Source organism: Oryctolagus cuniculus, chromosome 19, assembly GCF_051225735.1.
Source record: "Oryctolagus cuniculus isolate XC-2025 breed Fujian yellow rabbit chromosome 19, ASM5122573v1, whole genome shotgun sequence".
NCBI classification, from domain to species: Eukaryota; Metazoa; Chordata; class Mammalia; order Lagomorpha; family Leporidae; genus Oryctolagus; species Oryctolagus cuniculus.
In genome coordinates, this window is record NC_142885.1 from 33,821,327 (window position 1) to 33,848,612 (window position 27,286).

The 27,286-nt window shown below is 45.0% G+C and overlaps 1 protein-coding gene across 11 annotated transcripts in view; it reads left to right on the plus strand.

Moving 5' to 3' along the window:
- Positions 1-1,214: 1,214 nt before the first annotated feature.
- NIPSNAP2 (nipsnap homolog 2) overlaps positions 1,215-27,286 on the plus strand; it is a 33,386-nt gene continuing 7,314 nt past the window's right edge. For 2 of the 11 annotated variants that reach the window (XR_016226122.1, XR_016226124.1), the window contains exons 1-8: positions 1,215-1,340; positions 14,841-14,980; positions 15,066-15,111; positions 16,432-16,558; positions 18,016-18,110; positions 18,453-18,523; positions 19,333-19,473; positions 20,980-21,011. Coding sequence is in view for 7 of the 11 variants with exons in the window: in XM_051836325.3 (XP_051692285.1) it covers positions 1,249-1,340; positions 14,841-14,980; positions 15,066-15,111; positions 18,016-18,110; positions 18,453-18,523; positions 19,333-19,473; positions 20,980-21,011 (617 nt within the window). In the remaining 4 variants the exon portion in view is untranslated. Of the gene's footprint in view, positions 1,341-3,226; positions 3,422-14,840; positions 14,981-15,065; positions 15,112-16,431; positions 16,559-17,193; positions 17,342-18,015; positions 18,111-18,452; positions 18,524-19,332; positions 19,474-20,979; positions 21,012-26,508; positions 26,568-27,286 lie in introns of those variants that run through there. The other 9 variants (XM_051836325.3, XM_089321515.1, XR_016226123.1 and 6 more) reach the window with 8 other exon arrangements.

Here is a 27,286-nt window from a genome sequence, read left to right on the forward strand (position 1 = left end):
ATGAGACAGAGCTTGGGAAGTTAGGGCAACGTGTGAGATACTCTCCAAGCACTCGTCCACACTTGAGCCGTGATTCGCAGGCCTGGGACAAGTCCTTTCCATCCCAGGCTGCGCTCACTTCTTCTGCCCGCCTCTTGGGTCTCAACAGCCTCACTAAACCTAGGTCCACAGCCTCTGTCTCACTTTCTCACTGGCATCCTAGGGACAGGTGCTTCTCCCCAGGCTGGGGCAAGTCCTTGCTGTAGCTTCCTCTGTAGCATCCATCCGTGTGCTCCCCGGTGGTGCCTTGTCCCAGTCAAAAGACTCTAGAGCTGGGCCTCTGAGATGACCAGCCTCACAGAAGCCGCGAGCTCGGGAGCCTTTTGCTGCCATCTCCGTTCCCCCATGCAGAGACCTCCCAGCAGCCCAGCCCTGAGACCCTTTCCCTCGCCCCTGCAACCCCTCAGTGGCGTGGCCGCCTCCATATACCCCCCTTGGCGGCGGGGACCCGCGCTCCTCCCAAGTCTCCTCTGTAGGCCTTGCTAGGCTGTCCCCACCTTGTCTCACGGCTTTCGCGTTGAAAATGGTTCCCTCTACAGCGCCTCAGGGCTTCAGTGGTTCCTTCCCCCAAGGATCGCCCTGCCCTCCGTCCCACCGGTCCAGCCTTTGGGACCCAGCTGGCAGGCCAGTTCTTGGGAAACAGCGTCCACTTCGCCCAACCTGCACTGGTGACCTGTCCCCCCGGGTGCTGCCTGTTCTCCCCGCCCCCGACCGTGACAGGTTGAGGTCGGCGCCCTCTGGGTGCTGAAACGAACTGTCCCGGGGCCACGGCAGAATTTGGGTGCATGTCCACCCAGAATGCTTCTGTTACAATATAACCTTTAGTAGCAAGGTGGTTAATAAAAAAAAAAAAAAAAAAAAAAAAACGAGCTTCGAGGACACGCCCCTCCGCCACTTCTTGGATCCCCTTCGCAACAGCGGTGCTGTTTTTCCGTGCTCTTTCCACTCGTTTGCAAGCCATGCCCAGTCCTGGACGCCGAGGGCCTTGTCTCGCAACTTTTCTCCTGCTTCGCGCTCCGAGCGCCGGGGACTCAGCCGCCGCGGCCGCACCCAGCTCCCCCTGGCGGCCGCGCCCCGCGCTGCAGTGGCCGCGCGCCCCGCCCCGCCCCGGCCCGGTCGGGCCCGGCCGGGGGAGGGGTCCCGGCGGCGGTGGCGGCGGCGGCGTCAGCGGCGGCGCCCGGGCGGTGGGAGCCGAGGCGCCGGAGCAAGATGGCGGCTCGAGTGCTGCGCGCCCGCGGAGCGGCCTCGGCCACAGGCCTCCTGCAGCAGGCGGCCCCGCGTAGCCTCCTACCCAGGCTCCGGTGAGCTGCGCCGCCCTTTCCGGGAGCGGCCGGGGAGGGGCCGCCACGGGGCAGAGGGCACGGGGTCCTCGGCGCGGTGTCCGCCCCGGTCCGGCCGCGCAGGGCTGCCCGGGGGCAGAGGGGCAGTGGGAGCAGAGGTCGCGGGAGGCGGGGCCCGGACACACTGGAGCCTCGGCGGGGTCGGGGCGCCTTTACCCTGCCCACCGGGCTCAAGGTCACGGCGGGGACGGGCCGGGGCGCGCGGCTCCGCCCTCGCCGCGGGGAAGGCGCCCGCTGCGCGCCACGCCGGCCCGGCCTGTGGGACTTTGACCGGGGGCCGGAGGCAGAGCACGCGCCCGAGGCCGCGGGGCCTGGACGCGCCGTGCCCGGCTTCCCGCCCAGAGCCCGGGTGTCTGCGAAGGGCGTGCTGACGCCGGCCGCTCCCTGGTCCCCCGGGAGCCCTCGGTGACGTGGTGGGGGGACTGGGTGAGAAAGTATTACAGTGACCAGCGCGAAGTGTTGAGGCCTTTCGTTTTTTCCTCCCTAACCTCATTGGATTAACTGTTTGGTCATCTGAATCTGTCACTGACATTTCCACCTTAAGTAACCAGAGCCCATCCTAACGCACCTGTAGATTTTGCTTTTTTTTTTTCCTTAACAGGGTTAGTTTGGAAGTTAAGAGATGGGACCTCTGAGAAGGTGAAGCGTACCAATGGGGAAAGGTGTTTTTGAACCCTGGTCTAGCCATCTTGGGGCCCAGCGCCCGTGCCTGCAGGGATGTCCAATTTATCCAGGTTGTCCAGGTTATGAAGGGACTTCTGGAGAGTTCTTAGAGAATTTAACATTATCTCTTTCAAAATTTACTTACTTATTTTAAAAGAGAGAGAAAGATCTTCCATCCACTGGTTCACTCCTGAGATGGCTCCTCCAATCAGGCCTGGACCAGGCCAAGGCCAGGAGCTTCATTTGGGTCTCGCATGTGAGTGGCAGGGGCCCGGGTATTTGGGCCACTTTCCACCACTTGTCCCAGGCCATTGGCAGAGAGCTGGATGGGAAGTGGAGCAGCTTCGGGACACAGACTGGCACCCAAGTGGGATGCTGGCGGGGCACGCAGTGGCTTTATCCACTACGCCACAACACAGGCTCTAGCACTATCTTTAAATTCCATTTTCCACAAACTTTTGGAAACCCTGCCCCACCCCACCCCCATACTTAAATTTGTATTCAGGTTTATTAACGAATCAACTTTCTTTTATTTTTTATAGTTATTTGTCATCTGTGTTTTTTTTTTCCCCACACAGCAATATGAGCCTACCAAATTTGTATTTTGTTCCTTCCCAAAGAGATGGCAAACACTGAAAATATTTACTCAGCGTGTTTGCCCAAGTTACCCAAGGTCACAAAGTTAGTAAACGAGCTTTGGACTAGGTCTGCCTAGTATCCCCACTTCTCACTGGGGCCAAACGCTGTTGACACCGGAGTCCTCATCTCTGTCTCACTTGCTGGGTCCTTCTGCACTCTGTCTACTTCCCTTCCTGGCCTCCAGTCTGACTTAGGGGTAGCCATTGTCTAACTCACTAATTCTGCCAAATACCGCATGTGCAGAACGCACTGGGAGCCCTGCAAAACTGGGCATACCAGCCAGGGTGTCTGTCCTCGGGGACCCAGGAAAGGAGGTGGGGAACAGGACCAGAAAATTTCACATCTTGTGGGAGACCCTGAGAGCCGTGGATGGCCTTTGAAAGCATGAACTCCAGCACCACATTGTCCGATCCGCGTGTTTAAAAGATCTGTTTGGCTCTGGGGAGGGAACAGAATCAAGGGTAATCGCCAAGTTAGCAAATGCTAGTTCTGTTTACTAAGAGTTGTTCGTTCCTTAAATATGAGCGCCTGTTGCACTGTTGGCTGTTAGGAAATGTCAGTAAATAAGATAAGCTAGCAAGGCCACCCAGCAGCTAGCTAGCTAGTTCAGGGAGGAGAGAGGCAGGAGGGACTCAGATCAGCTTAGAACCTGGGAAAGCGTTGAGATAGCCAGGCCTGCTATTCAAGTGGAAGTAGGCAGTTGGCCACTTGACTCTTTGAAGGAGATGTCTGGACTGCAGGTAACATTTGAGAGTGGACAGTGTATAGGAATGCTGAATTGTTGGTTGATGAGTTTCATTAAGACTGTTTGGTAATCGGTTGAAGGAGTGGATGAGATTGCTTAAAGAGCGTGTGGACAGAGGAGGGGCTGAGAAAGAAGCCTTGGGATATGCCAGTGTTTACAGGCTGGGTACGGGAGCGGGAGCCAGCAAGGGAGACTGGGAAGAGCAGGCTGCAAGGTCATTGTTCTGTGTGTTTCAAGGAGAGAGGGGTCAGCCGCGCCAGGTGCTGCTGAAAGGCTGAGGTGACAGCGTGACAGGAGGAAACTGCCCTTGCTGACAGGGTGTTGTGGGTGACCTTGCCAGGGCAGTGCTTTCTGGAAAGGAGGAGGAAGTCTTCCTGGGCGGCTCAGCCCTGCCCGCACATTTGCCAGCTTATCTCCCTTAGCTCTGCTCAGCACCAGGCCCAGAGTTCCCAGCTGCCTACTGGACACTTGTCCCACAGGCACTCAAAATGCATATGTAACTAAGAGAATACCTGGAAGGCTGTGTATTGAGGATGGATGCTTGTTCACAGCCATTGTCTCTTCCATTGAGGAACAGTCTGTTTGGTTTTGTTTGATTTTGTTCTGTTTTCTTTCTCTTCATACTATTTGCTGAACTTGTTTACTCAGAGTAGGGTTAACTATAAGGTCACTAAGTATACTGGTAATAGATCATTGTAAAAATTAAGAATGGGAATCCAAGGTGAGGGGGAGAAGGTTTGGAATGTGAGCGGGTGGGAGAAGTTCCATGTTCCTAAATCTGTATATGTAAAATATATGAAATTTGCAGGACTTAAATAACATTTTTAAAAAAATGCATATGGTAGGGGTTAAGCCACTGCCTAGGACACTGGCATCCCATTTGGGCACCAGTTTGGGTCCTAGCTATTCCACTTCTGATCCATCTCCCTCCTCACGGCCTAGGAAAAAGCAGTGGAAGATGCCCCCAAATGCTTGGGCCCCTGCACCCACATTGGATACTAGGATGAATCTCCTGGCTTCAGCCTGGCCCTGCCCTGGCTGTCGCAGCCATTTGAGTTGTGAACCAGCAGATGGAAGATCTCCCTCTCTCTCTCTCTCCCGCCCTCTCTAACCCTGCCTTTCAAATAAATAAATCTTAAAAAGAAAAAAAAAAGCTTATGTACTTGCATTTAACTCTTCCTCCTACAAAGCCTGCTCCTCTAGGCTTCTCACTCCCAGTAATACGACACCCTCCATCCAGGGGCCCTGTCCGGAAACCCTGGGCCCTCCCCACCTCCCCACTTCTGTCCCTTTTGCCTCTAGTGTTGTCTGCATGCCACCTGCTCCATCCCCATGGCCCGTAGCTCAGTCCTCAGTGTTCCTGGTCTGGATTCCTCCTAGGAAGATGGACTTGAAGACTTGTAAAGCAGAGTTGTAGACTTGTGAAGGGAGCAGCTAAGGAATTCCCAGAGGACGTTTTCCTGTAGAAAGGCCTCTGTGATGTGAACCTTGAATAGATCCTAATTCCTCTTCCCTTCCCCTGCCAAGAAAAGCTGTGAAAGACATTTGGGGAATGATCGAGGGCATTTTATTAGGAAGTAAATATCAGATGGTGCAGAATCATTTTTCTTATGCATGATGATAGCATTGATTTTGTCTTTGTTCTTAGGAAATGCCTGCTGACGGATTTAGGGGTGAAGTATTAGGTCTCCACTGGTGTCAAAGCAAATAGAGACAGAAAATGTGAAACATTAGCTCTTTAATCCACATGCAAGGCACAGAGGTCTTCATTGCACTGTTTCAGCCTTTCTGAAGGGCTTCAAAATGAAGACGTGGGGAAACATCTCTATGATGCAGTGTGGAAGACGGGCTGATGGTAGGGAGGGGAGTCTGGTAGCTACTGCTTTAATGCAGGAGTCAGCCTTGGAACAGGTCCTGGCCCCCGGGCGATGCTTCCTCGCCCTGCAGAAGTCATACACTCCGGGCTTTAGCCAGTACTTGAACTCTGCTGAGGCTGGCTGTCTTCCCGTGAGCATCCGCCTGACAACCTGCTTTTTTACCTTTCAAGTCCTTAGCTCAGTTAAGTCCTTCTGCAGAGAGTTGGACCCGTCTTCCCCAGGCTGACAGACCGCGGTCCCAGCCACCGCCTGGGCCTCCATCACAGAGCCTGTCTCACGCTGGGCAATGATCACGTTTGTTTACCCACTCCCAGCAGCCAACAGTTCTGTGATGTCAAGGCCAGCTTTGTTCATCTGTGTCCTCAGCCTGGCCCAGTACCTGGTGTGCGGGACACAGTCAGTAAATATTTGACGGTTGAATGATTGAAACTCCCTGTGCTGCTGCTGCCTCCTCCTGTGGTCTGAATGTTACCTGTATTTTTCTCCTCTTCGATGTGCTCTCATGAAACCATAGCACCATCTTTTTAAAAAAAAATTTTTTTTAATTTCAGAATAGCTTTTTAAATTTACCAAAGAAAAATGGTAGCATTGCCTAAGAATTCCAATATACCCTGTACCCAACGTCCCCTAGACTTTTTTCCCATCCAGACTCCTTCTATCCCTGCACAGCACCATCCTCCGCATGTGGTCAAGACCTGTGTCTGAGCTGTCTCACCTCCAGAGTACCCCAAAGGTGTTCCCTTCCCTTCAGCTCCTCTGCTGTAGGCTTCACTCGGGACCATCCAGTGAGAGCTGCTGGGCAGGACCACCAGTACGGAGCCCAGGAGCCACGCTCCCTGTCTTTATTGCTGCTGTCATCTGCCATGCCACTGCCAGGCCTCTTTTTATACTTAGGTCTTTCCTTGAAAACTTGCTGGCATCGCATCATGTTCAGGACAAAGTCCTGCTGATAGGCAGGAGAGCCTAGCACCCTGCCCCCACCTTGCCTTCCTGGTACAGCTCCCACTGTCCTCCCACACCACTCTACCTTTATTAAGGTAGATAGGGGCTGTTGCCATGCCCCTATCCATGTTGTCCGCTTTGACTGGAATTACCACCTGTCGCCTGTCCTCCAAGATAGAACCAGGTTGTCGCTACTGGAATTCCTCTCGCTGCCCCCTGGGCTCCACAGTGTGTGTGTGTGTGTGTGTGTGTGTGTGTGTCAAGTTCCATGGATTCAAGGTCACTCAACAGGTTCTTCCCATGAGACTGAATAACTAAGCTTTTGGTTCATCTTTGTATCCACAGAGCCTGGCACATAATGCTGATTCTGAGTAAAGTCTGCTGTTTTGTAACATGTGCCGCTTCCCACCTTCTGTGAAGTGCCACCCAGCAAACATGTGAGGATGCTTCAATGAGTTCACGGAGAAACAGAATTAAAAGTGTAAATTTAGGGTTGTATGTTTAGCCTAGCAGTTAAGACGCCCAGGGCCCCACGTTGGAGTGTCTGGATTTGGTACCCAGCTCTAGTGCCTGGCTCCAGCTTCCTGCTAATGCTGACCCTGGGAGGCAGCAGTGAGGGCCCTGGTAGCTGGGTTCTTGCCACTCGCATGGGAGACCTGGTTTGAGTTTCTGGCTCCCAGGTTCCAAGAAAAGGTAAAAGGACGTTGCACCTGTTGCACCTGTTGCACCTGTAAATAGATGGGAGCACTCTCTTGATCTTTCTCTGTCTCTTTGCCTCTAATTAAAAAAAAAAAAAATTGAAACAAAAAATGCTTTAAAAATTATGAGTTTATTTTGGCACAAAAATATGTTGAAGTCCATGTAAAGTTTTTGCATAATACATGTTTTTCACTTACTTCTACAAATTCTGTGCCAAAAATAAACTCCTACTTTTAATTCAGTTTTCCACAAGCTTTTTAAAGCACCATCATATGTAAGACCTTTCAAAGACTTGTAACTGTCAGTAAAGAAGCCAGGCCCAGCCTGGATCTTATTCCTCTGACAGCTGTTGGCATAGCTGCTTCTACCCCCTTCTGTGATCCAGCTTGGATGACCACAGGGACTGGGCACATGAAGCAACTCTGGTCACCTGACACCTGTCAAACAATTTCAGAATCTGACAGTCAGTTGAGCAGTGCTGACTTTTTTGTTTGTCAAGACAATTCCAAGCCAAGTTCACAAGCAAACACCTCTCAGGTTCTTGTGTATGTCCTACGTTGAGTATGTCTTAGTCTCATACCTGCTCTGCATAGTTAGTTTACAAAGAATGTACATATACCTTGTTTTCCCATCCTAAGGGAGATCCATTTATTTATTTATTTATTTGACAGGTAGAGTTACAGACAGTGAGAGGAAGAGACAGAGAGAAAGGTCTTCTTTCCATCGGTTCACTCCCCAAATGGCTGCAACGGTCGGAGATGTGCCTATCTGAAGCCAGGAGCCAGGTGCTTCTTCCTGGTCTCCCACGTGGGTGCAGGGCCCCAAGCACTTGGGCCATCTTCCACTGCCTTCCCGAGCCACAGCAGAGAGCTGGATGGGAAGAGAAGCAGCTGGGACTTGAACTGGCGCCCACATGGGATGCCAGTGCCTCAGGCAAAGGATTAACCTACTGCGCCATGGCACTGGCCCCTGGTATTGTTAAAGTATGGAATAATGTATGTTCAGAATGCATGGGCAGAGATTTTTGTCTGGAGACACCCATTATTAATAATGAAAATATTTTGAGTCTGTGTTGTGGTGTCGTGGATTAAACTGCCACCTGCAATGTTGGCATCCCATATGGGTACCAGTTCAAGTTCTGGCTGCTCCACTTCTGATTGACCTCCCTCCTAATGCACCTGGGAAAGCAATGGAGGATTGCACCCATGTGGGAGGCCTGGATGAAGTTCTAGGCTCCTGGCTTTGGCTAGGCCCATCCCTGGCTTGTTGTGCCATTTGGGAAGTGAACCAGCAGATGGGAAAATCAATCTCTCTCTCTCTCAAACTTTGCCTTCAAATAAATAAATCTTTAACGAAAATATTTTGAACTTTGCAGTTGTATCTAGGCTCATATTTCATTTTCCTACTTGTTAGCTCAGGTTATTTAGCCTCTCTGAGCTGATCTTAAAATGCAGCAATACCTGCCTTGTAGATGGTTTGGGGCATTAAAGAGATGACAGACAAACCACCTAGTCCAATCCTTAGCAAAAAGTTTGCGCCTATTAACTTTTAATCTCCTTGAGTTCTAAGATGAGGAGAAAACTTACTTTGAGGATTTTCCCCCTCCAGATTAACCTGCCAATAATACTTTTATTTTGCTTTCTTCTAAAGTATTAAATGTCACAGAAGTTAAACCCTCTTAAATATCAGTGTGTGTGTGTGTGTGTGTGTGTGCGTGTGTGTGTGTATCCTACATACTTGTGCATTTCTGGAAGGATATATTAAGAATTATTAGTGGTGGTTGCTTTTGTGAATATTTCTTGTCTTAAATGGAACTTCTTAGTGTGATATGTTTAGACACTGTTGTTGTATTCCTTTCAAATTATTCATCATTGTTATTTCTAAATCCTTACAATTTATTTAACGAAAATATTTCAAAACCACAATTTCTGTTTAGTGACTTTAAACTCTAAAATAAACACAGGAATTATACAAAGTGTCATAAACAAATCTTAAAATTTTCTACTTTGTATATCACTAATTTTATGTACTGCCTTTGCTTTGTGATATTAAACATGAAATACCCCAAAATATGATGTTTAAAACACTCTAAATAAATTAACAAAATGTTTTTAATTGAAATAAATTTTACAGTGATTTATTTGGAGAATTACCTTCTTCAAGATGAATTTTGTATAATCAGAGTGAATTGAGAACAGAGGGGCCAGCATTGTGGTGCAGTGAGTTAAATCACTGCCTGTGATGCTGGCATCCCACATGAGTACCAGTCCTGGCTGCTCCACTTCTGATTCAGTTCTCTGCCAATGAACCTGGTAAAACAATGGCGTATGGCCCAGGTATTTGGGCCCTTTCACCCATAAGGAAGACAAGAATGGAGTTCCAAGCTCCTGACTGTAGCTTGGCCCAGCCTTGGCGGTTGCAACCATTTGGGAACTGAACCTAGTAGAAGGAAGAAGATTTTCTCTCTCTCTTCTGTCTCTGTCTCTGTCTCTCTCTCTCTGCCTTTCAAATAAATATAAGAAATCTTCCTTTAAAAAAATATGCTTAAAAAAAAAAAAACACTGTATCAAGTTGGCTTTAGCTAAAGAACTGTTTTTGTATATAATTTCTTCCTAATTTTAAAAGTTGGTTTTATTTGAAAAAAAAAAAAAATAGTTTAAAAAATTTTTCAGTACCCTTGCCATATATCCAGATGCTGTCCCCTAAGTATTTTTTTTAATGTTTCTTTATGTGTTTTCATCTACATCCCAACAGCCAGAAGGCTGGAATTCCATCCAGGTCTCCCACATGGGTGGTGGAGGCCCAGGTGCTTAAGCCATCATTTGCTGCTTCCCAAGTGCATTCTCTGGAAGCTGGATGGGAAGCAGAGGAGCTGGGACTCAGACTAGCACTCCAGTGTGAGATCCCGGCATCCCAATCACTCTAGGCCATGGTGCCCACCCCCTAAGTACTTTAAATTAACTAACTAGGAAATACAGTCCACACAGACAACATATGGGGGAACCTATCTCTTTTCCCCCTTTCTTCCTCTTTACCCATCCCTCAGGGATACCACCATTAACTCTTAGCAATTTTTTTTTTTTTTTTTTTTTTTTTTTTTTTTTTTTTTGACAGGCAGAGTGGACAGTGAGAGAGAGACAGAGAGAGAAAGGTCTTCCTTTGCCGCTGGTTCACCCTCCAATGGCCGCCGCTGCAGCCGGCGCACCGCGCTGATCCTGGCAGGAGCCAGGATCCAGGTGCTTTTCCTGGTCTCCCATGGGGTGCAGGGCCCAAGCACCTGGGCCATCCTCCACTGCACTCCCTGGCCATAGCAGAGAGCTGGCCTGGAAGAGGGGCAACCGGGACAGAATCCGGCGCCCCAACTCTTAGCAATTTTAACATGTAGTGAGCAAAATGAATCTCCAACTTCCTTTTTTTTTTTTTTTTTTTTTAAGATTTATTTATTTATTTGAAAGGCAGGGTTACAATGAGGCTGAGGCTGAGGCAGAGAGAGAGAGAAAGTAAGTCTTACATCCACTCATTTACTCCCCAGATGGCCACAATGGCTGGAGCTGGGCTGATCCAAAGCCAGGAGCCAGGAGCTTCTAATGGGTCTCCCATGTGGGTGCAGGGGCTCAAGCACTTGGGCCATCTTCTACTGCTTTCCCAGGCCACAGCAGAGAGCTGGATCGGAAGTGCAGCAGCTGGGACTCTAACCAGTGTCTATATGGGATGCCGGCACTGCAGGCAGCAGTTTTACCCACTATGCCATGGCGTCGGTCCTGCTAATTTCTTTTTAGAAATGCCATTTATGACTGTTTTTATCCTATGCACTTTACAAGAAACATGCCATGTGCTAATGTTAATTTGTTACTTATTCGGGGCTGGCACTGTGGCTCACTGGGTTAATGCCCTGGTCTGAAGCACCGGCATCCCATATGGGCGCCGGTTTGAGACCCAGCTACTCCTCTTCCGATCCAGCTCTCTGCTGTGGCCTGGGAAAGCAGTAGAAGATGGCCCAAGTCCTTGGGCCCTGCACCCACGTGGGAGACCCATTAGAAGCTCCTGGCTTCGGATTGGCACAGCTCTGGCCGTTGTGGCCATCTAGGGAGTGAATCATCAGATGGAAGACCTCTCTCTCTCTGTCTCTCCTCTCTGTGTAACTCTGACTTTCAAATAAATAAATAAATCTTTAAACAAATTTTTTGTTACTTATTCAGTGTGAGTCTGCTACTTAATCATTGAAAGATTTGAATAAAATTTTTTTTATATTTTTATATTACTTACAAAAATACTAGCATTTTATTTGTATGTTTGTAAGCTTATATCATTTAAAATATTTTTATCTATTTACTAGCTGTTTGAAGCAATAGCCTGTGAATTGTTTTTTCAAAATTAAAAAAGCGTATTATGGGGATAAATTGCTCTGTAGAGCCAGGTGTCGTGGTACAGAAGGTTAAGCTGTTGCTTGTGATGTTGGCATCCCATATGGGGGTGCGAGTTTGGGTCTGGCTGCTCTGCTTACAATGCAGCTCCCTGCTAATATAACAGATCATGGCCCAAGACCTTGAGTTCTTGCAAGCCACATGGGAAATCCAGATGAAGTTCCCAGTTTCTGGGCTCAGCCTGACCTAGCCCCAGCTGTTGCAGCCTTTTGGGGAGTGAACCTGTGGGATGGAAACTTGCTCGCTTGCTCTCTTTCTCTCAATTCCCTCTCCTCCTTTCCCTCTCTCCCTCTGCTTGTCTTCTGTGTCACTGTACCTTTCAAATAAATATTTTTTAAAAATTGTTCTGAAGGGGCCTCTGCCTGCGGCACCAGAATCCCGTATGGGTGCCAGTTTGAGTCCTGGCTGCTCCACTTCTGATATAGCTCCCTGCTAGTGGCCAGGGAAGGCAGTTGAGGATGGCCCCACTGCTTGGGCCCCTGCTTCCCAGGTGGGAGACCCAGAGGAAGCTCCTGGCGTTGAATCGGCTCAGCTCCAGCCATTGTGGCCATTTGGGGAGTGAACCAATGGATGGGATTCTTCTCTGTCTCCTCTCTCTAACTCTGCTTCTCAAATAAAATAAATAAGTCTTTACAAAAAAAAAAATTGTTCTGTAATGTTTGTTCAATAAAGCACTAAGTCAGCTTTGTAAACAAATGGAAAGGAAAAGGTTGCTAATATAATGTGAAACTTAGAGTGCTATTACTTCTAAGACACCCTATTGAGTAGGACTACAATCTTGTCTTACTGAAGTGTGGAATCCGCATGTTCATGTCCTGAGGAATTTGCTCTCAGGAGAGTTTTTCTTGCCTTTTGTTCGAATTCTGGTCCCTTTCCCTAGTACCTGAGTCTGCTCTCTTTCCCTCTTAGATTTGCCTGGTGCTAGCTGTGTCTGTAATCAAGTCTGCTAAACAAACAGAGGGCCAGTTACAGGAGGAGGAATTGGAGGGCACCACACCATGGCAGATCTTACTGTGGTTACATGACATGAAATGCACAAGCTGTGTGTGTATGAAAGGAAGTCTTTTACTGGCCATGAATCTGAACAGGTTGGAAGATGATGAAGGGGCTGCAGTTTGTCATTTGACTGGTTATGTGACATTGGGAAGGATGGATGACTCACCCAGCTTCTAATTTTTAAATCTGTTTCCAGTGGTTATGGGAAATTACCTATCAAAGGGGCTTCTAAACATGCACTGTCAGCGGATATTAGTGAATTTTTATAATAAAAACAGCTTATGCCTATAGAAATCTTGCCTTCTGGCCAGCACCGCAGCTCAATAGGCTAATCCTCCGCCTGCGGTGCCAGCACACTGGGTTCTAGTCCCGGTCGGGGCGCTGGATTCTGTCCCGGTTGCCCCTCTTCCAGTCCAGCTCTCTACTGTGGCCCGGGAGTGCAGTGGAGGATTGCCCAAGTACTTGGGCCCTGCACCCGCATGGGAGACCAGGAGGAAGCACCTGGCTCCTGGCTTCGGATCAGCGTGGTGCGCCAACTGCAGTGGCCATTAGAGGGTGAACCAATGGAAAAGGAAGACCTTTCTCTCTGTCTCTCTCTCTCACTGTCCACTCTGCCTGTCAAAAAAATAAAAAGAAGAAAAAAGAAATCTTTCCTTCTACCCCTTGCCAGTGACATTCCCCACACATGATCAGTGCTGAAGCACTTGCTTTGTGGGCTCCCTAATGTATTTGACCAGTCCACGTTAATGGATATACAGATTGCCTCTACCGGGAGAAAACTGGAGAGGAGGAGACAGGAAGGAGCGTTTCTGTGAATTCAGCGTAGTGCACCTACGACATGAGCACAGGTGGGATTACTGGGCCGAAAATCACAGTTTCAACTTTGGTATGGTTAAGGCCACACTGCCCTCTAGGGAAGTTGTTACAAGTTTGAATTCTTACTGGCGAATCTATCAGCAGTAAGTGTGCACTTCAAAATTCATGACTGAAGTGTAGTTTGTTACTTTAGCCAAATTAATCCTCAGTTTTAACAGCATATGTAGTAGAAATTCAGGTATGATTGAAAATTAGTAAATTTATGTGTTAATGAAGTTGATACTAGTGTTTTTTTGGATAGTTATAGAATAATTCTAAAGTTAACGTAGTACAGGAGTAAAAAATTTTTTTATTTATTTGAGAAACAGAGCCCTCATGCAGTACTCTCCAGATGCCTGAACAGCCAGCCCTGGCTGGGGCTAGAGCCAGGAGCTGGGAGCACAATCCAGGTTTTCCGCAGGGGTGGCAGGAACCCAATTGCTTGAGCCATCACTGCTACCTACAAGGTCTAATCCAGCCAGAAACTGGATTCAGGAGCCAGAGCAAGGAATCTAACCTGGACACGCCAGTGTCAGACACAGGTGTTTAAACCACTAGACTGACTACCTGCTCCCAAGTTTAGTGGTAAAATAATTTTTTAAAAAAGAATTCACTACATTTCCCTGTATGTTTTTTCTACATTTTTTATTGTGATAAAATGTATATCACATAAAATTTGCTATTTTAGCCATTTTTAAGTGTGTAATTCAGTGGCATTAATTACATGGCTAATGCTGTAGAACCATCACTATTTCCAAATGAAATCTTTGTAAAATTGAGATTAAAATATGCATAACATAAAATTTACCATTTTAACCATTTGTAAAGTTATATTCACAATATTTTGCGTCCATCACCACCATACGTTTTCAGAACATTTTACTTTAAACAAAAAAACTCCCCATTCTACCCCAGTGCCTAGCAACCATCTAGTTTTCTGTCTCTGTGAATTTAACCACTCTAGCTATCCATATATATATATATATTTTTTTTCTGTGTCAAAAATTGCTTGAGGGGCTGGCACTGTGGTGCCGCCATTTGGGAAGCAAACCAGCAGATGGAGGCTCGCTCTTTCTGTCTCTGCCTCTCTGCAACTCTGCCTTTCAAATAAATAAATAAATATTTTTTAATAATTGCTTGAGAGGGGACTGGCATGTGGCATAACAGGTTAAGCCACTACCTGCAATACCAGCATCCCATATGGGCACTGGTTTGAGTTCCAGCTGCTCCACTTCCTATCCAGCTCCCTGCTAACAGCCTGGGAAAGCAGCAGAAGATGACCCAAGTTCTTGGGCCCTGGCACCCATGTGGGAGACCTGAAGGAAACTCTGGGCTCCTGGCCATTGCAGCCATTGCAAAGGTAAACATGGGAACTCTCTTGGGAGTTCTACAAGTTACTTTCACATGTTCCCCTGCTCCTGCTGTGTAGACTCTGTGTTAATGGGAAGTAGACATTATGTAGTATCCCAGGTTCTGGAACAGTGCCTAGAATCTGTGTTCCTTGTGTGTTTGCTGAGTGGACTGATAATCTTATAAAACTGTGTGCCATAGCACCACTCCTAAAGACACTGGAGTCTACGTCTCTGAGTAGATTCACATTACTGCATTTTCTTTTCCATAGGAGGTTGACATCTTCCAATAACAGACCTCGAGAAGACAGCTGGTTAAAATCCTTGTTTGTCCGGAAAGTTGATCCAAGAAAAGATGCTCACTCTAATCTCCTAGCCAAAAAGGAAACAAGCAGTCTATACAAGTTACAGTGTGAGTGATAAATTAGCTGTCTTTACGGGGGACTTTTTCCCCTGCTTTGTTCATAAGTTTGTCATGGGATTTTCTTCTGTTTCAGTTCACAACGTTAAACCAGAATGCCTAGATGCGTACAACAAAATTTGGTACGTATACCAGACTATCTTGTACTTGGGGGAAAAAGTACACTTAATATTGGTTAGTTCAGCTAGTACTTGGTCGTAGAGAGAGAGATTTTCTTTCATGCCTGTCATTAAAGCCGAGTGTTCAGAGGTTCGTCAGTCATGGCTCTGTGTGGGGTTGCCAGCGGCATGGCGGCTTTAAGCACGCACACAGCTAAATCCTCACATTGTCTGTCAATCTTCAGGGTGTTACCAGGCTCATAAGGCTGGGAGGAACCTGGCAAGGTCATTGCTCATCCAGTGCTTGAGTCCCTTCCTGCAGACTCTCCTGCCTGCCTGTGCTTAAATCAATCTCTGGGCAGCTTTGAGTGTTAGGAATTGAACTCATGTCTTGGTGATCACCATCGTTTCCAGTTTTCCTCCCGGGTAAGACTGCCGCGTGAGAGTCCTGGCTGTGGTTGAGCACAGCTTCCACTTCTTCCCAATTCTTCCCTCAATAGCATCTAAGTCCCTTTGGCTGACGGTCCTATGATATGAGAGCTGTACCCCCTTCAAAAAGAATTGGTAAACTTTAAGACTAGAGGGAGAATTGAGTTAATTAGCAGAGGTGGTATTTTAATGAACACTTGTGAGCAAATATAATGAGAAAGCAGATGATTTTGTCTCCAGAGTCAGTGTAATTCTCAAGAGAAAAAGCTTTTGTCATTCTATTGTTTTGTTTGTGGAAGTGTTCTGTGAAATGTAACATTAGCATAGAATTTCTTGCCCTTGTCAGCACATTTCTCTTTATTTACAGAATGCCCTGCAACAAAGTAGATGCTTGTTTCTAAATACCCGCTACCCGCTCATAGAATGAAAAAGTTTCTCTGTGCTGATGTTCCCCTCGATTGTTTTTCCTGTCCTGTTTTTATCACTGCATCTCCTGTCTCAGATTTCTGGCTGTCTGTTCATATTTATATTTGGATGTCTTGCTCTCACTTCAGACTGGACGTGTAGAATCACCTTGCCCTCCCGACTTTGCTGTCTGTGCGCTCACCATGTTTTACTGCACCCTTTCCTTAGTTCTTTGTGATGAGTTGGTCACTGAGGGCTGTGCGTCCTTCATTTGACGTGTGTTGTGGTTCTCTTTGCTCATTTCCTCCTCCGTCTCCGTCTCCAAGCTGTTGAGCCCCATTCCTGAGTCATCTCCTTTCTGACTGCCTCTCTGGGCTCAAGACTGTAGCTGTGTCTCCACCCCACCCCGCAGTCCATTACCCAAAAGTTTGTCAGATTGATCTGCTGAGTTCTGTTTTCTCCCTCATCATGTTTTTTTTCTTTTTTTTTCTTTTTCTCCGAAACTTTCAGCAGCTCCCTGTTTCCTGAACATAAAGACTTAACTCCTGCCTGGTTTTTAGGGGCCCCAATAATGAGATTCTGCCCAACCCATCCAGTTCTGGGTACAAGTACTGCCTACCTTACAACCTCCGTTCAGGTAAGGCAAGGGCTTCCAAGAGCAGGTTTGGGGCCCCCAGCAAAGAGGATTGGCTACAGACCCATATATGACTTTGACTTGGTGGAGAACCCAAGCCCCCAGCCCCTTTCTGGACCCCACCTGGGTCATCTGTACCAACTTCCTTCCTCTGCGTTGGCTCCAGTTCAGGGTGGTTTTCTTCCTGCACATGTCACATGCCAAAAAAAGAAACCCATTTCAGTTTCCCAATCATCATTCATCTTTCCCTACCCCTGATTTCTGAAGATCAGATCATCTTAAAAAATAAATGCCAATCTTCAAAAAATACACATGGTATGGTCCTCGTACTGGATCATAAATACATATGGTTTTTCAGTTAGACATGCTGTTTGGAGTTTTTCTCTGCTAACTGTCCATACACACCTGGTCCTGATGCCCCAGGTGTGGTGGTAGTCACTAATTTAGTATCACGCCACATCGGCAGGTGATTTGAGCAAGTTCCATGTCTGAGCCGTGATATCCTTTGGCATCCACTGTTGAATCTGTATTGGATTTTCTTCACATAATGTTTCTATTCAAGATTGTGTAGGCTTTAGCTTTTCTCTTGGAGTAGAACAGTGATGCCTCTTGGCTTTGCCTTCCCCGGTACATTGCAGTCTCTGATAGGAAGGGTCCGTGGAATGAAGCTCTGCTCTGAGACACTGTTAATTTAGTGCACTGCCGTGCCACTGCTCCACGCACTCAGAGGTGATGGCTTGGCCGCCGCGTGCAGTGTGACTGTGACACTCGGATCCCCTCAGCTGGTTGAGGTGAATAGACCCTAACTTCGGCTTTGCGTTGTATCTTTAATTCTGATTCTTCTGCCACGTTGGTGCCTTCGGGACTGTTGGAGATTGGGGTTGCTTCTGTGTTGTGTTCTAGCCCTGTCTTCCTCCTCCCTAAGGCCAGATTGTCCTCTCTTCCTGTCACCTTTGCCTGCTGGCGCCACCTGTGTCGTCTGCCTCTGTCTTGAACATTCCTTTCTTCCCTTTCTTCATTCCTCCACGCTCTTTTCTAGTATTCTCATGTCTTTCATTCTTCCTGTCTTTGGAACCAGCAGAACTTAGCTTTTATAAACATCACATTCCTCAGAAGCTTTGTTTTGTTTTGTTTTGTTTTCCCCTGAGATGGCAAATAGTAGACCTGTTGCTCCTAGAATCTTGGGACCATTGGCTCTTCTTTGGCATTTTTGTCAGTATGCGTGGATTGCTTACAACTCTTGTAGATAGTTGGGGTATCAGACAGTTGAGTGGGTTGCTGGAGTGCAGCAGAATTCAGCTATAAGTTAATTCCACATGTCATCTTATCATGAGTATGCCATGAGGTCCGTTGCCAGGAAGAGGGTATGTAGCCTTCGATCCTGTTACTGACTTAACTGTTGTCCACTTGGTAAAATGGTGTGCGTTGTTTGACTAATGCTGCTTTTCCTTCTCTTTAAGTCAAGAGGTATTGCCAAAGATTCATGAAGATAAACATTACCCTTGCACTTTGGTGGGGACTTGGAACACGTGGTATGGCGAGCAGGATCAAGCTGGTAGGAAGCACAAGTCTTTGGAATGAACACTTCTTCCTTAAGCCCAATATAACCACTTAAGTCGTTTTCTAATTCGGTGCCTGTTTTTTGTAATCCAAGCGTTCTGAGTCTCGGTCTCATTTTATGGTTAAAGTAGTTTCTTCAATAATACATTGCAAAAACTATTCTTCTGTTGTTTTTAATGTTTGGGTCTATTACTGAATCTTTGTGGTGTAGCTTACCAGCCAACACATGGTGTATCACAGTTTAGTACTTTATTAATATTGGATATTTCTTGGGTATTTTCAAGATAAGGATATCATGAAACTCTAAATGTCCACTGTCTTTTAAAATGCATTTCAGTCCACCTCTGGAGGTATGAAGGAGGCTACCCAGCACTCACAGAGGTCATGAATAAGCTCAGAGAAAATCAGGTAATGATTTTGAAAAAATTTTTGCTGATTCACACTAAAGATAACACTAGATGTTAGTGCAGAATTAAATGATTCCTGTCATCAGTTTTTGTTCCTAGACTATTTTTTTATAGTACAAATTTTATTGTTTGGACTGGACGTTGTAGGTAAACATAAAGTCACCAGTTATATAATCCTATTTAATAACAATTCTTATTATAAAAGTCAGTTGTGCTTTGGAGCTGACAAGCAGGTATGTGGATCATCTTGGTAGACACAGCTGGTCCTGAGTTACCTTGCCGTGTCTGCTGTAGGAACTGTCAAACATGCACACATTCTTTCTCCTGGGCCGACTATGCTATCCTACCTTCCCTTTGCCAGTAGGTGCTTGTTAGTAGGGAGAATTTTAACAGCCATACATCCTCAGGAAAGAAAGTCTTTTGCATAGGTTCCCAAGCAAATATAAATGGCTTTTGAATTACCTGCTGTTTTGTAGCCTCCATGTCACCTCTCTTCATCTATTGTCAAATGCTGTTAGGGAAATGCAAAAATGTAAGAAGTTAAATTTGTTTATGTTCTCATTTGAACAATTAGGATGCTCATGTGATTTGTCATCTAAGCCTGGACACTTTTGAGAGTGAAAGGGAGTGCTGTTTGTCATCGTGTGAGGTCAGCAGTTGTGACCTGGGACTGTCTCAGGCAGCTGGGACCTGTTGTCTGACTTATAATAGTATTCTGTAGGAACATAAATGTTACCAGAATGTGTGTATACAAGAGTATCAAAAGATTTCATGAAAAAAATTTCACGAGCACATTATTTTCACCCAAAGGAATTTGTGAGCTTCCGCAAGGCAAGAAGTGACATGCTGCTGTCTAGGAAGAATCAGCTGCTGTTGGAATTCAGTTTCTGGAATGAGCCTGTCCCACGGTCAGGACCCAATATATATGAACTCAGGTCTTACCAGCTCCGAGTAAGTGCTGAAATACGAGTTGACTGCCCACTCCTTCTGTGAAGAAACACAGGCATTCTCTAATGCTGAAGCAAAACCAAGTGCATTCTCTGATGTGTGTTTCACATCCTATTTTAATTTGTTCTCCCTGTCTTTTCTTTTTCATTTTCTTTCTCATTCCTTCTCTTCTGCTAAGCTCTTTTGTTTTATATGATCTCATTTGTAATACTCATTATTTGATATTTTTCCAAATAATGTTTCTGTTTTTTAAGAGGAAAGGAAATAAAGCGTCTGTTGTAGTGGAACTAGAACAATTCATAGAAATATTTGAACTATTGAACAAATTGTACAGCACTGTGAGAGTAGAACGGGAATGATATTTGATAATGTTTTCTAGATATTTCATACTGAACAACTATTAGAAGGCCCCAGGAGGTGCATAACTTTCTTTTACCAACACATAATAAGTGTACAATGTGTAGTGATTAGGATAGTGGATACATCCATCACCTTAAGCATATTAATTTCTTTGTGTTAGGAATATCCGGAATCCTCTCTAGTATCTGTTCTGAAATGTATAATTAATTTTTGTCACCCATAGTGATACCACTGTGCTGTAGGACACTGGAAAATGCTTCCTCCTAACCAGCTGCACCTCAAACCTGTTACCCATCATCTCTGCATTCCCCTGCTCCCCGTGTACCCTTCCCAGCCTCCAGTACTAGATTATTGAAAAGAATACATCCTGGGTAGATCTTCATGACCTAATAATCACTTTTATATCAGAAAAAAATCAAGTGGTATCCTTTTTTGATGTCCAAGATTGAATTTTTTGACATTAAATTTTTTAAAATTTCACAATAAAATCTGAATGGTTACCCACAATTTAATCATGACTTTAAGCACCTATGAAAGAATTAATTATGGTTTTTTTTTTTTTTTTTTTTTGACAGGCAGAGTGGACAGTGAGAGAGAGACAGAGAGAGATAGGTCTTCCTTTGCCGTTGGTTCACCCTCCAATGGCCGCCGCTGCAGCCGGCGCACCACGCTGATCCGATGGCAGGAGCCAGGATCCAGGTGCTTTTCCTGGTCTCCCATGGGGTGCAGGGCCCAAGCACCTGGGCCATCCTCCACTGCACTCCCTGGCCATAGCAGAGAGCTGGCCTGGAAGAGGGGCAACCGGGACAGAATCCGGCGCCCTGACCGGGACTAGAACCCGGTGTGCCGGCGCCGCAAGGTGGAGGATTAGCCTATTGAGCCACGGCGCCGGCTTAATTATGGTTTTGATAACCACAATTGAATGATTTATTCTTCCATTGTGTTTGTGTTATGTTATATGAAGCTGTGAAATATTACTCCCACGATGGGATAGTAAACCTATTTTATTACTTTTTTGGTTATAATCTCATATTATTAAAAGTTCATTTTTAAGTCAGCTTTGTCAAATGATTTTTTGTAATCCTTATATTTTTATATTTTTTTGCAGAACTAACAAACCAACATTTAACTCTTTTTTTTTTTTTTCAGCCAGGTACCATGATTGAATGGGGCAATTACTGGTGAGTACATTACTGAATATTAAGTTTATAAGTCTTATTAATAGACTAAGGGCTAATTCCAGGAGAAAAAAAATCTGAGAGTAATGCCATTACTTGACCCTTATTTCATATTACTTATTGAGAGATTTTTTTAGTAATATGCAAAACTAGAGAGAACAAATTCCTCGGCTCCTTCATTTCATGCTCATTCCATGGATTCAGTAATTATCAACACTTGACCAACCTTGTTTAGTCTTAACTCCTTTGACCCAGACTATTAAATCCCATGTGCCACACTATTTCATACATAAATATTCAATACATAGGATTATTTATTTGAAATAATCTAAAATTAATTATAATAATCTAAATTATTTATTTCAAATAAATAATCTAAAAGATAAGTACTCTTTTTTTTAACAGGACACCAGTGTTGTATGAGGGTATTTCATATCCTTCTTGGATGTTGTCTTTTCTGAAATGGTGCCATTGTCATGTAAATAGAGCACCCCCTGGCATGGTTGCTTCTTTCTTCTTCATAGTTCCAGTAACAGTATGCTAATTTTTTCCCAAATTGATTTGTAGATTGAATACAGTCCTTATCTAAATCCCAGAAGGCTCTAGAAATGCAAAGGATCCAAAATAACCAAAACAACCTTGAAAAAGAACAAAGTGAGAGGACTCAGACTTCTCCATTTCAAAACTGACAGAAAGCTAGAGTAATCAAGACATTATACTCCTGGCATAAAAACAGGCATACAAATCAGTGGAATAGAATCAAAAGGCCAGGGGCCTGCACTGTGGCACAGCGACTTAAACTGCTAACCTATGACACCAGCATCCCGTGCGAGTGCTAATTCGAGTCCCAGTTGTTCCACTGCCAATCCAGCCCCCTGCTAATGCTCCTGGAAAAGCAGCAGAAGATGGCCCAAGTCCTTGGGCCCCCTGCACCCATGTGAGAGACTTAGGCCTGGCCCAGACTCGGGCATTGGGACCATTTGTGGAGTGAACCAGCAGATGGAAAATCTGTCTTTCTCTCTGCCTCTCTGTCACTCTGCCTTTCAAATAAATAAATAAATTTTTCAAAAAAGAATCAAAAGGCTGGAAGTAAACCCTTTATATTTATGAGCAATTGATTTTTTTCCCCTAAGATTTATTTACTTGAAAGGCAGAGTGACAGAAAGAGAGGAAGAGACAGAGAAAAAGAGATCTTCCATCTGCTGGTTCACTCCTCAAATTCCAGTCAAGGCCAGATCAAAGCCAGGAGCCAGAAACTCTATCCTGGTCTCCCACATGTGTGTCAGGAACCCAAGTACTTGGACCATCATCTGCTGCCTTCCCAAGGGCATTATCAGAAAGCTGTGTTGGAAGCCGAGGAGCTGGAACACAAACCAGCCCTTTGATATGGGATGTAGGCATCCCAAGAGATGGCTTAACCCACTGCACCACAACAATTACTCCAAAGCAAGTTTTAACAAATATATGAAGGTAATTCAATGGGGAAAAGATAGCCTTCCCAACAGAAGGTTCTGGGACACTGAATATCCTTGCAAAACAAATGAGTGCAGATTCCTAACCCATACTATTCACAAAAATAAACTCAAAATCAATAATCGATCATAGACCAAATATAAGAGCTAAAGTATAAACCTGTTAGAATAAAATGGGAAAATCTTTGTAACCTACAATTAGGCAAAGAGTTCTTAAATATAACACAAAAGCACAGTCCACAAAAAAAAAAGATTGGAGATGATGTGGGCATTTAGCACAGCAACATAAATTGCCTGTTGGGACATCCACATCCCATACCAGAGATGCTTCCAATCCAGCATCCTACCAATGCTTATCCTGAGAGGCAGCAGATAATGGCTCAAATACTTGGGTTCCTGCCAGTCACATGGGAGACCTGGATAGAGTTCTGGGCTCCTGATTCTGACCTGGTCCAGGCATTTGGGCAGTAAACCAGCGACCGGGCTGTCTGTCTCTCTGCCTTCCAAAATAAAAATGACAATAAGCGAATATAAATCATTTTTAAAAACAACGGATATTTTAAAAATAATCTTTTGTACTTTAAAGGACTTTTTAATTAAAAAGACACATCATAAACTAGGAGAAAATATTTGCCAATCTGATAAGTGATACATATTCATAATAAATAACTGAAACAATTCAATAATAAGAATACAAATAACTCGGCCAGCGCTGCAGCTCAATAGGCTAATCCTCCTCCTGCAGCACCGGCACCCCGGGTTCTAGTCGCAGTTGGGGCGCTGGATTCTGTCCCGGTTGCTCCTCTTCCAGTCCAGCTCTCTGCTGTGGCCCGGGAGTGCAGTGGAGGATGGCCCAAGTGCTTGGGCCCTGCACCCGCATGGGAGACCAGGAGAAGCACCTGGCTCCTGGCTTCGGATCAGCGCAGTGCACCGGCTGCAGCACACCGGCTGCAGCGGCCATTGCAGGGTGAACCAACGGAAAAAGGAAGACTTTTCTCTGTCTCTCTCTCTCTCACTGTCTACTCTGTCAAAAAAATAATAATACAAATAATTCAATTAAAAAATGGATAAAGGACTTGAAGGACTAGAAGTGGCCTGTAAGCATATGGAGAGACGCTCAGTATCAGTAATCTTAAGAGAAATCTAAATCAAAACCACAAGGAGATACCACCTCGTACCCATTAGGATGGCTACTGTTATAAGAGCAGAAAACAGGTATTGGCAAGGATGCAGAGGGATTGAGATCCCTTTGTGCACTGTTACTGAGAATGTAACGTGATACAGCCATTATGGAAAACAGACTTTTGCAAGTCATCATAACCCAGTTGTTGGAGATTTCTCAAGAAAAAATTAAAAATGTAATTACAGTGTGACCCAGCAGTCCCACTTCTGTGTACACATCCAGATGCATTGAAAGCAGGGTCTCAAAGAGATGTTTGCACACCTATGTTCACAACATTATACCCAGTAGACAGGAGGTAGAAGCAACCCAGTGTCCATGAACAAGTGAACAGATAAAACGGTACAGGCACAGAGTGGGATATTAGGCATTCTTTAAAAGAAAGAAGTCCTGTTACATGCTACATCATGAGCCTTGAGGAAATCATGCTAAGTAAAATAAGCTACTCACAAAAGGACGAATAACATACAATTCCACTGAAGTGAGAATGAGGTATCCAGGGAGTCAAAATCCAGAACATGGGAAGGTCGTTGCCTAGGGCTGGGCTGGGGGGAAAGGGGGACTTGGTGCTTTAGTGGGGACAGAGTTTCAGTTTTGCAAAATGAAGAAGTCCTGGAGATCTGTTGCACAACAGTGTGGATATACTTGACACTATTAAACTGTACTAAAAAAATTAAGATGATAAATTTTTAAACTTTTTTTACTGCAGTTAAAAAATAAGTAAACAAAAAAATTTTATATGAATTTTAAAACATTGTTAATAGACAGAGCATTTGAATAGACATTTCACCAAAGATGTGAATACCTGATAAGCAACACCCGTAGTCATTATGGAAATGCAAAGTGAAACTAGAGTGAGCTACCACTCTGTACCCACTAGGATGGCTGTATCTAAAAAGACAGATAATGACATGTAGTGGTGAGGTTGCAGAGGAACTGGAATGTTTGTATATCACTAATGGGAATGTGAAATGATATGGGGCACTTTGGAAAACATTCTGGCAGTCCCTCAAATTGTTAAATATGGAATTTAAGTGACCCAGCAATTCTACTCTTAGGGATGTACCCAAAGGAAATGAAAACACACTTACATTCAAGTGTTCATGGCAGCATATGTTATAATAGCCAGAAAGTAGAAGCAGCTCAAATGTCCATCAGTTGTGAGTGAACATGTAAACAAATCAATACTTTTGTAAATGGAATATAGTCCAGCAATAAGAAAGAATGAACGGATACCTGCTACAAATGGAAACATGCTAGGTGAAAAATTCAAGGCGAAGGACCACATGTGATAGGACTCCATTTGTATAAAATGTGCAGAAAAGGCCACTCTTTAGAGACATAAGTTGATTTAATGGTTGACTGAGGCTGGGAGTAGGAACAGGGATGGGCACAGGAGATCTGTTAGCACAATTGGGTTGTGATGATTGTTGCAAAGCTCTGCAAATATACTAAAAATCATGAAATATATGTGATATACAAGATAAAAATAAAGTTGTTAACAGACACACCTCTCTTAATAGATTTTATACCACAGATTCAAATGAAGAAATTATTTAATACAAGAAAAGCAAGACTGGAGTAGGTATCCTACACACATGCTCTGTGACTGCCCAGCCCCACTCCTGTGCAGTGGCTTCCAGGTCTCCGTTCCCACAGCCCAGCAGAGGCTATGGTGAGCACCTCTATAGCCGTCTGCAAGGCCTGGCACATCCTAGATCAGGGGTGGGGGACATCCAGGCTTGGGCTGTGTAAGGTTTGTAGAATCATGTGGTTGATTCTCTGCCTCCCAACAGCTCCTTTAAACTCAATAGTGAACCAGGTTCAGCACCATTAATGACAAAACAGCAGCTTTCCCCAGTATGACTTAATACTGGTTTTGGAAATCCTGACTACTATAATAACAGGAAAAAAAAAAAAACAGAAACAAAAGACATAAAATATAAAGCCTCAATAATTGAGGCATACAAGCATAAATTATTGATCACTAGTCAGCTAAATTCAGTGCCTGAGACAGAAAATGGGAACAAACCAAAAGGATATTTAGGGTTTTATGGTAATCAGACTGCTGGTGTTCATTTCCTTTCTCCAGTCTCCAAATTCTCTACAACTTGATGTTTCTCTGATAGTTAAGAGTAGCTTCAGTTTTGAAATGTGAAGATAGTTTCCTAAAATAATTTGAGTATCTGTGTCATTCACTGAAAGGTTTTGAGCACTCTGTCCTTGAAACTTTACATATGTCTCTGCTTCAATATTTCTCTTTCGCTAATGGCGGAAACGGGGTCTGTGTGTGTCTTCGAGGTAATTGTGTTAACTCCTAATTTTCTTGGGAAATTTACATTCCCATTCCCTGAGCTGGTTTTTCATAGCTCTGTTCTCCCACAACGGGAACGCTCTGTGGTGCTGAGGGTCGCCGTGGGTGTGGCACTTGACGGGCCCCGACTCGGTTTCTCTGTCTTTCCTTGACTCACAGTGTAAATATGCGCTTTTTCATCTATGAAGTTTCTTGCTTTGCATGAGATGATTTCTAAGATTTCGTCCAGCTCCAGCAAATGATTCCAAGGACCCTTTCCTCCTAATGATTCTTCTTCTCTGGTTAGCTGAAGCTAAATAATGCAAGCTAATTTCAGAGTCACCATTTCACCAGAGCACTTTTGCTCTTTGTTTTATTCCTGTAACTATAATAATTTAGATGTTCACACAATAGGATCACCCGCTAGTTTGATTTTCACTTTGCTTGCTAAAACTTGGTCACCAGGGTATCCACAAGGAAGTACCAGGTTATTCAGTTATTTTGAGGCTTATTTATAAAGCAAGTTCAGCATTCACTTTATATTTTGGCACATAGGTAACTATTTAAGATGGTGATCTCCAGCACATGCCTCTGAGTATTACCAGGCAAGGCAGGTATGTTTTCTTTGCCTACAAAAGCTAAATTAGAAAAATTCAGAATGAAATGAATAATTAAGAATATTTATGACTATCAGTGAGAGACAGTGTCCTTCCTTCTGCATGGAGTTAGAATGCATGTTAAAATGATTTGTGTAATTTCAATAATTTGTCAATGAAATTTGTCACTTTCTTGAAGACTAATCACTTAATTCTAAGTGTCAGTGTTAAAGAATTCAGTATTATCGGTGGTGAATCCAAAGGGTTAGTAGCAAGAGACCCCTCCCTCCTTCACCACAGAGGCACCTGAAAGGCCCAGTCAGGGTGAGAGCAGAGGTGGGCAAAGCAAACTGCTCTTGTTCTGGTTCTCTGTGCCCCTTTGAGATGTGACCGTCCTGTGCCTATGAAGTTCTCCTCCAGGAGGAGAGTGGCCCGGCCCACTCAGGACCCTTGTCCCTGGAGAGCTGTGTCTCACTGTAGATGCTGGCAGGTTGTCATCCTTGTTCATGTGCCCCCTCTTCTTCTAAATGAGTTACAGTGAATCCTGTCCACTCTGGGACCCTGACGTGACTGTGGCTTCAGACCAGAGCCAGGCAGTGTGGACGTCGGCTGAGTGCGTCATCTGTGGCGTGCAGTTCCTCAGCAGACCCCAGCTGTCCTCAGGATGGCCCTGTACCATCTGAAGCCCCTTACCCCTCTACTTTCACCTTTGATTCCAGAAAAATGCTTTTGGAAAA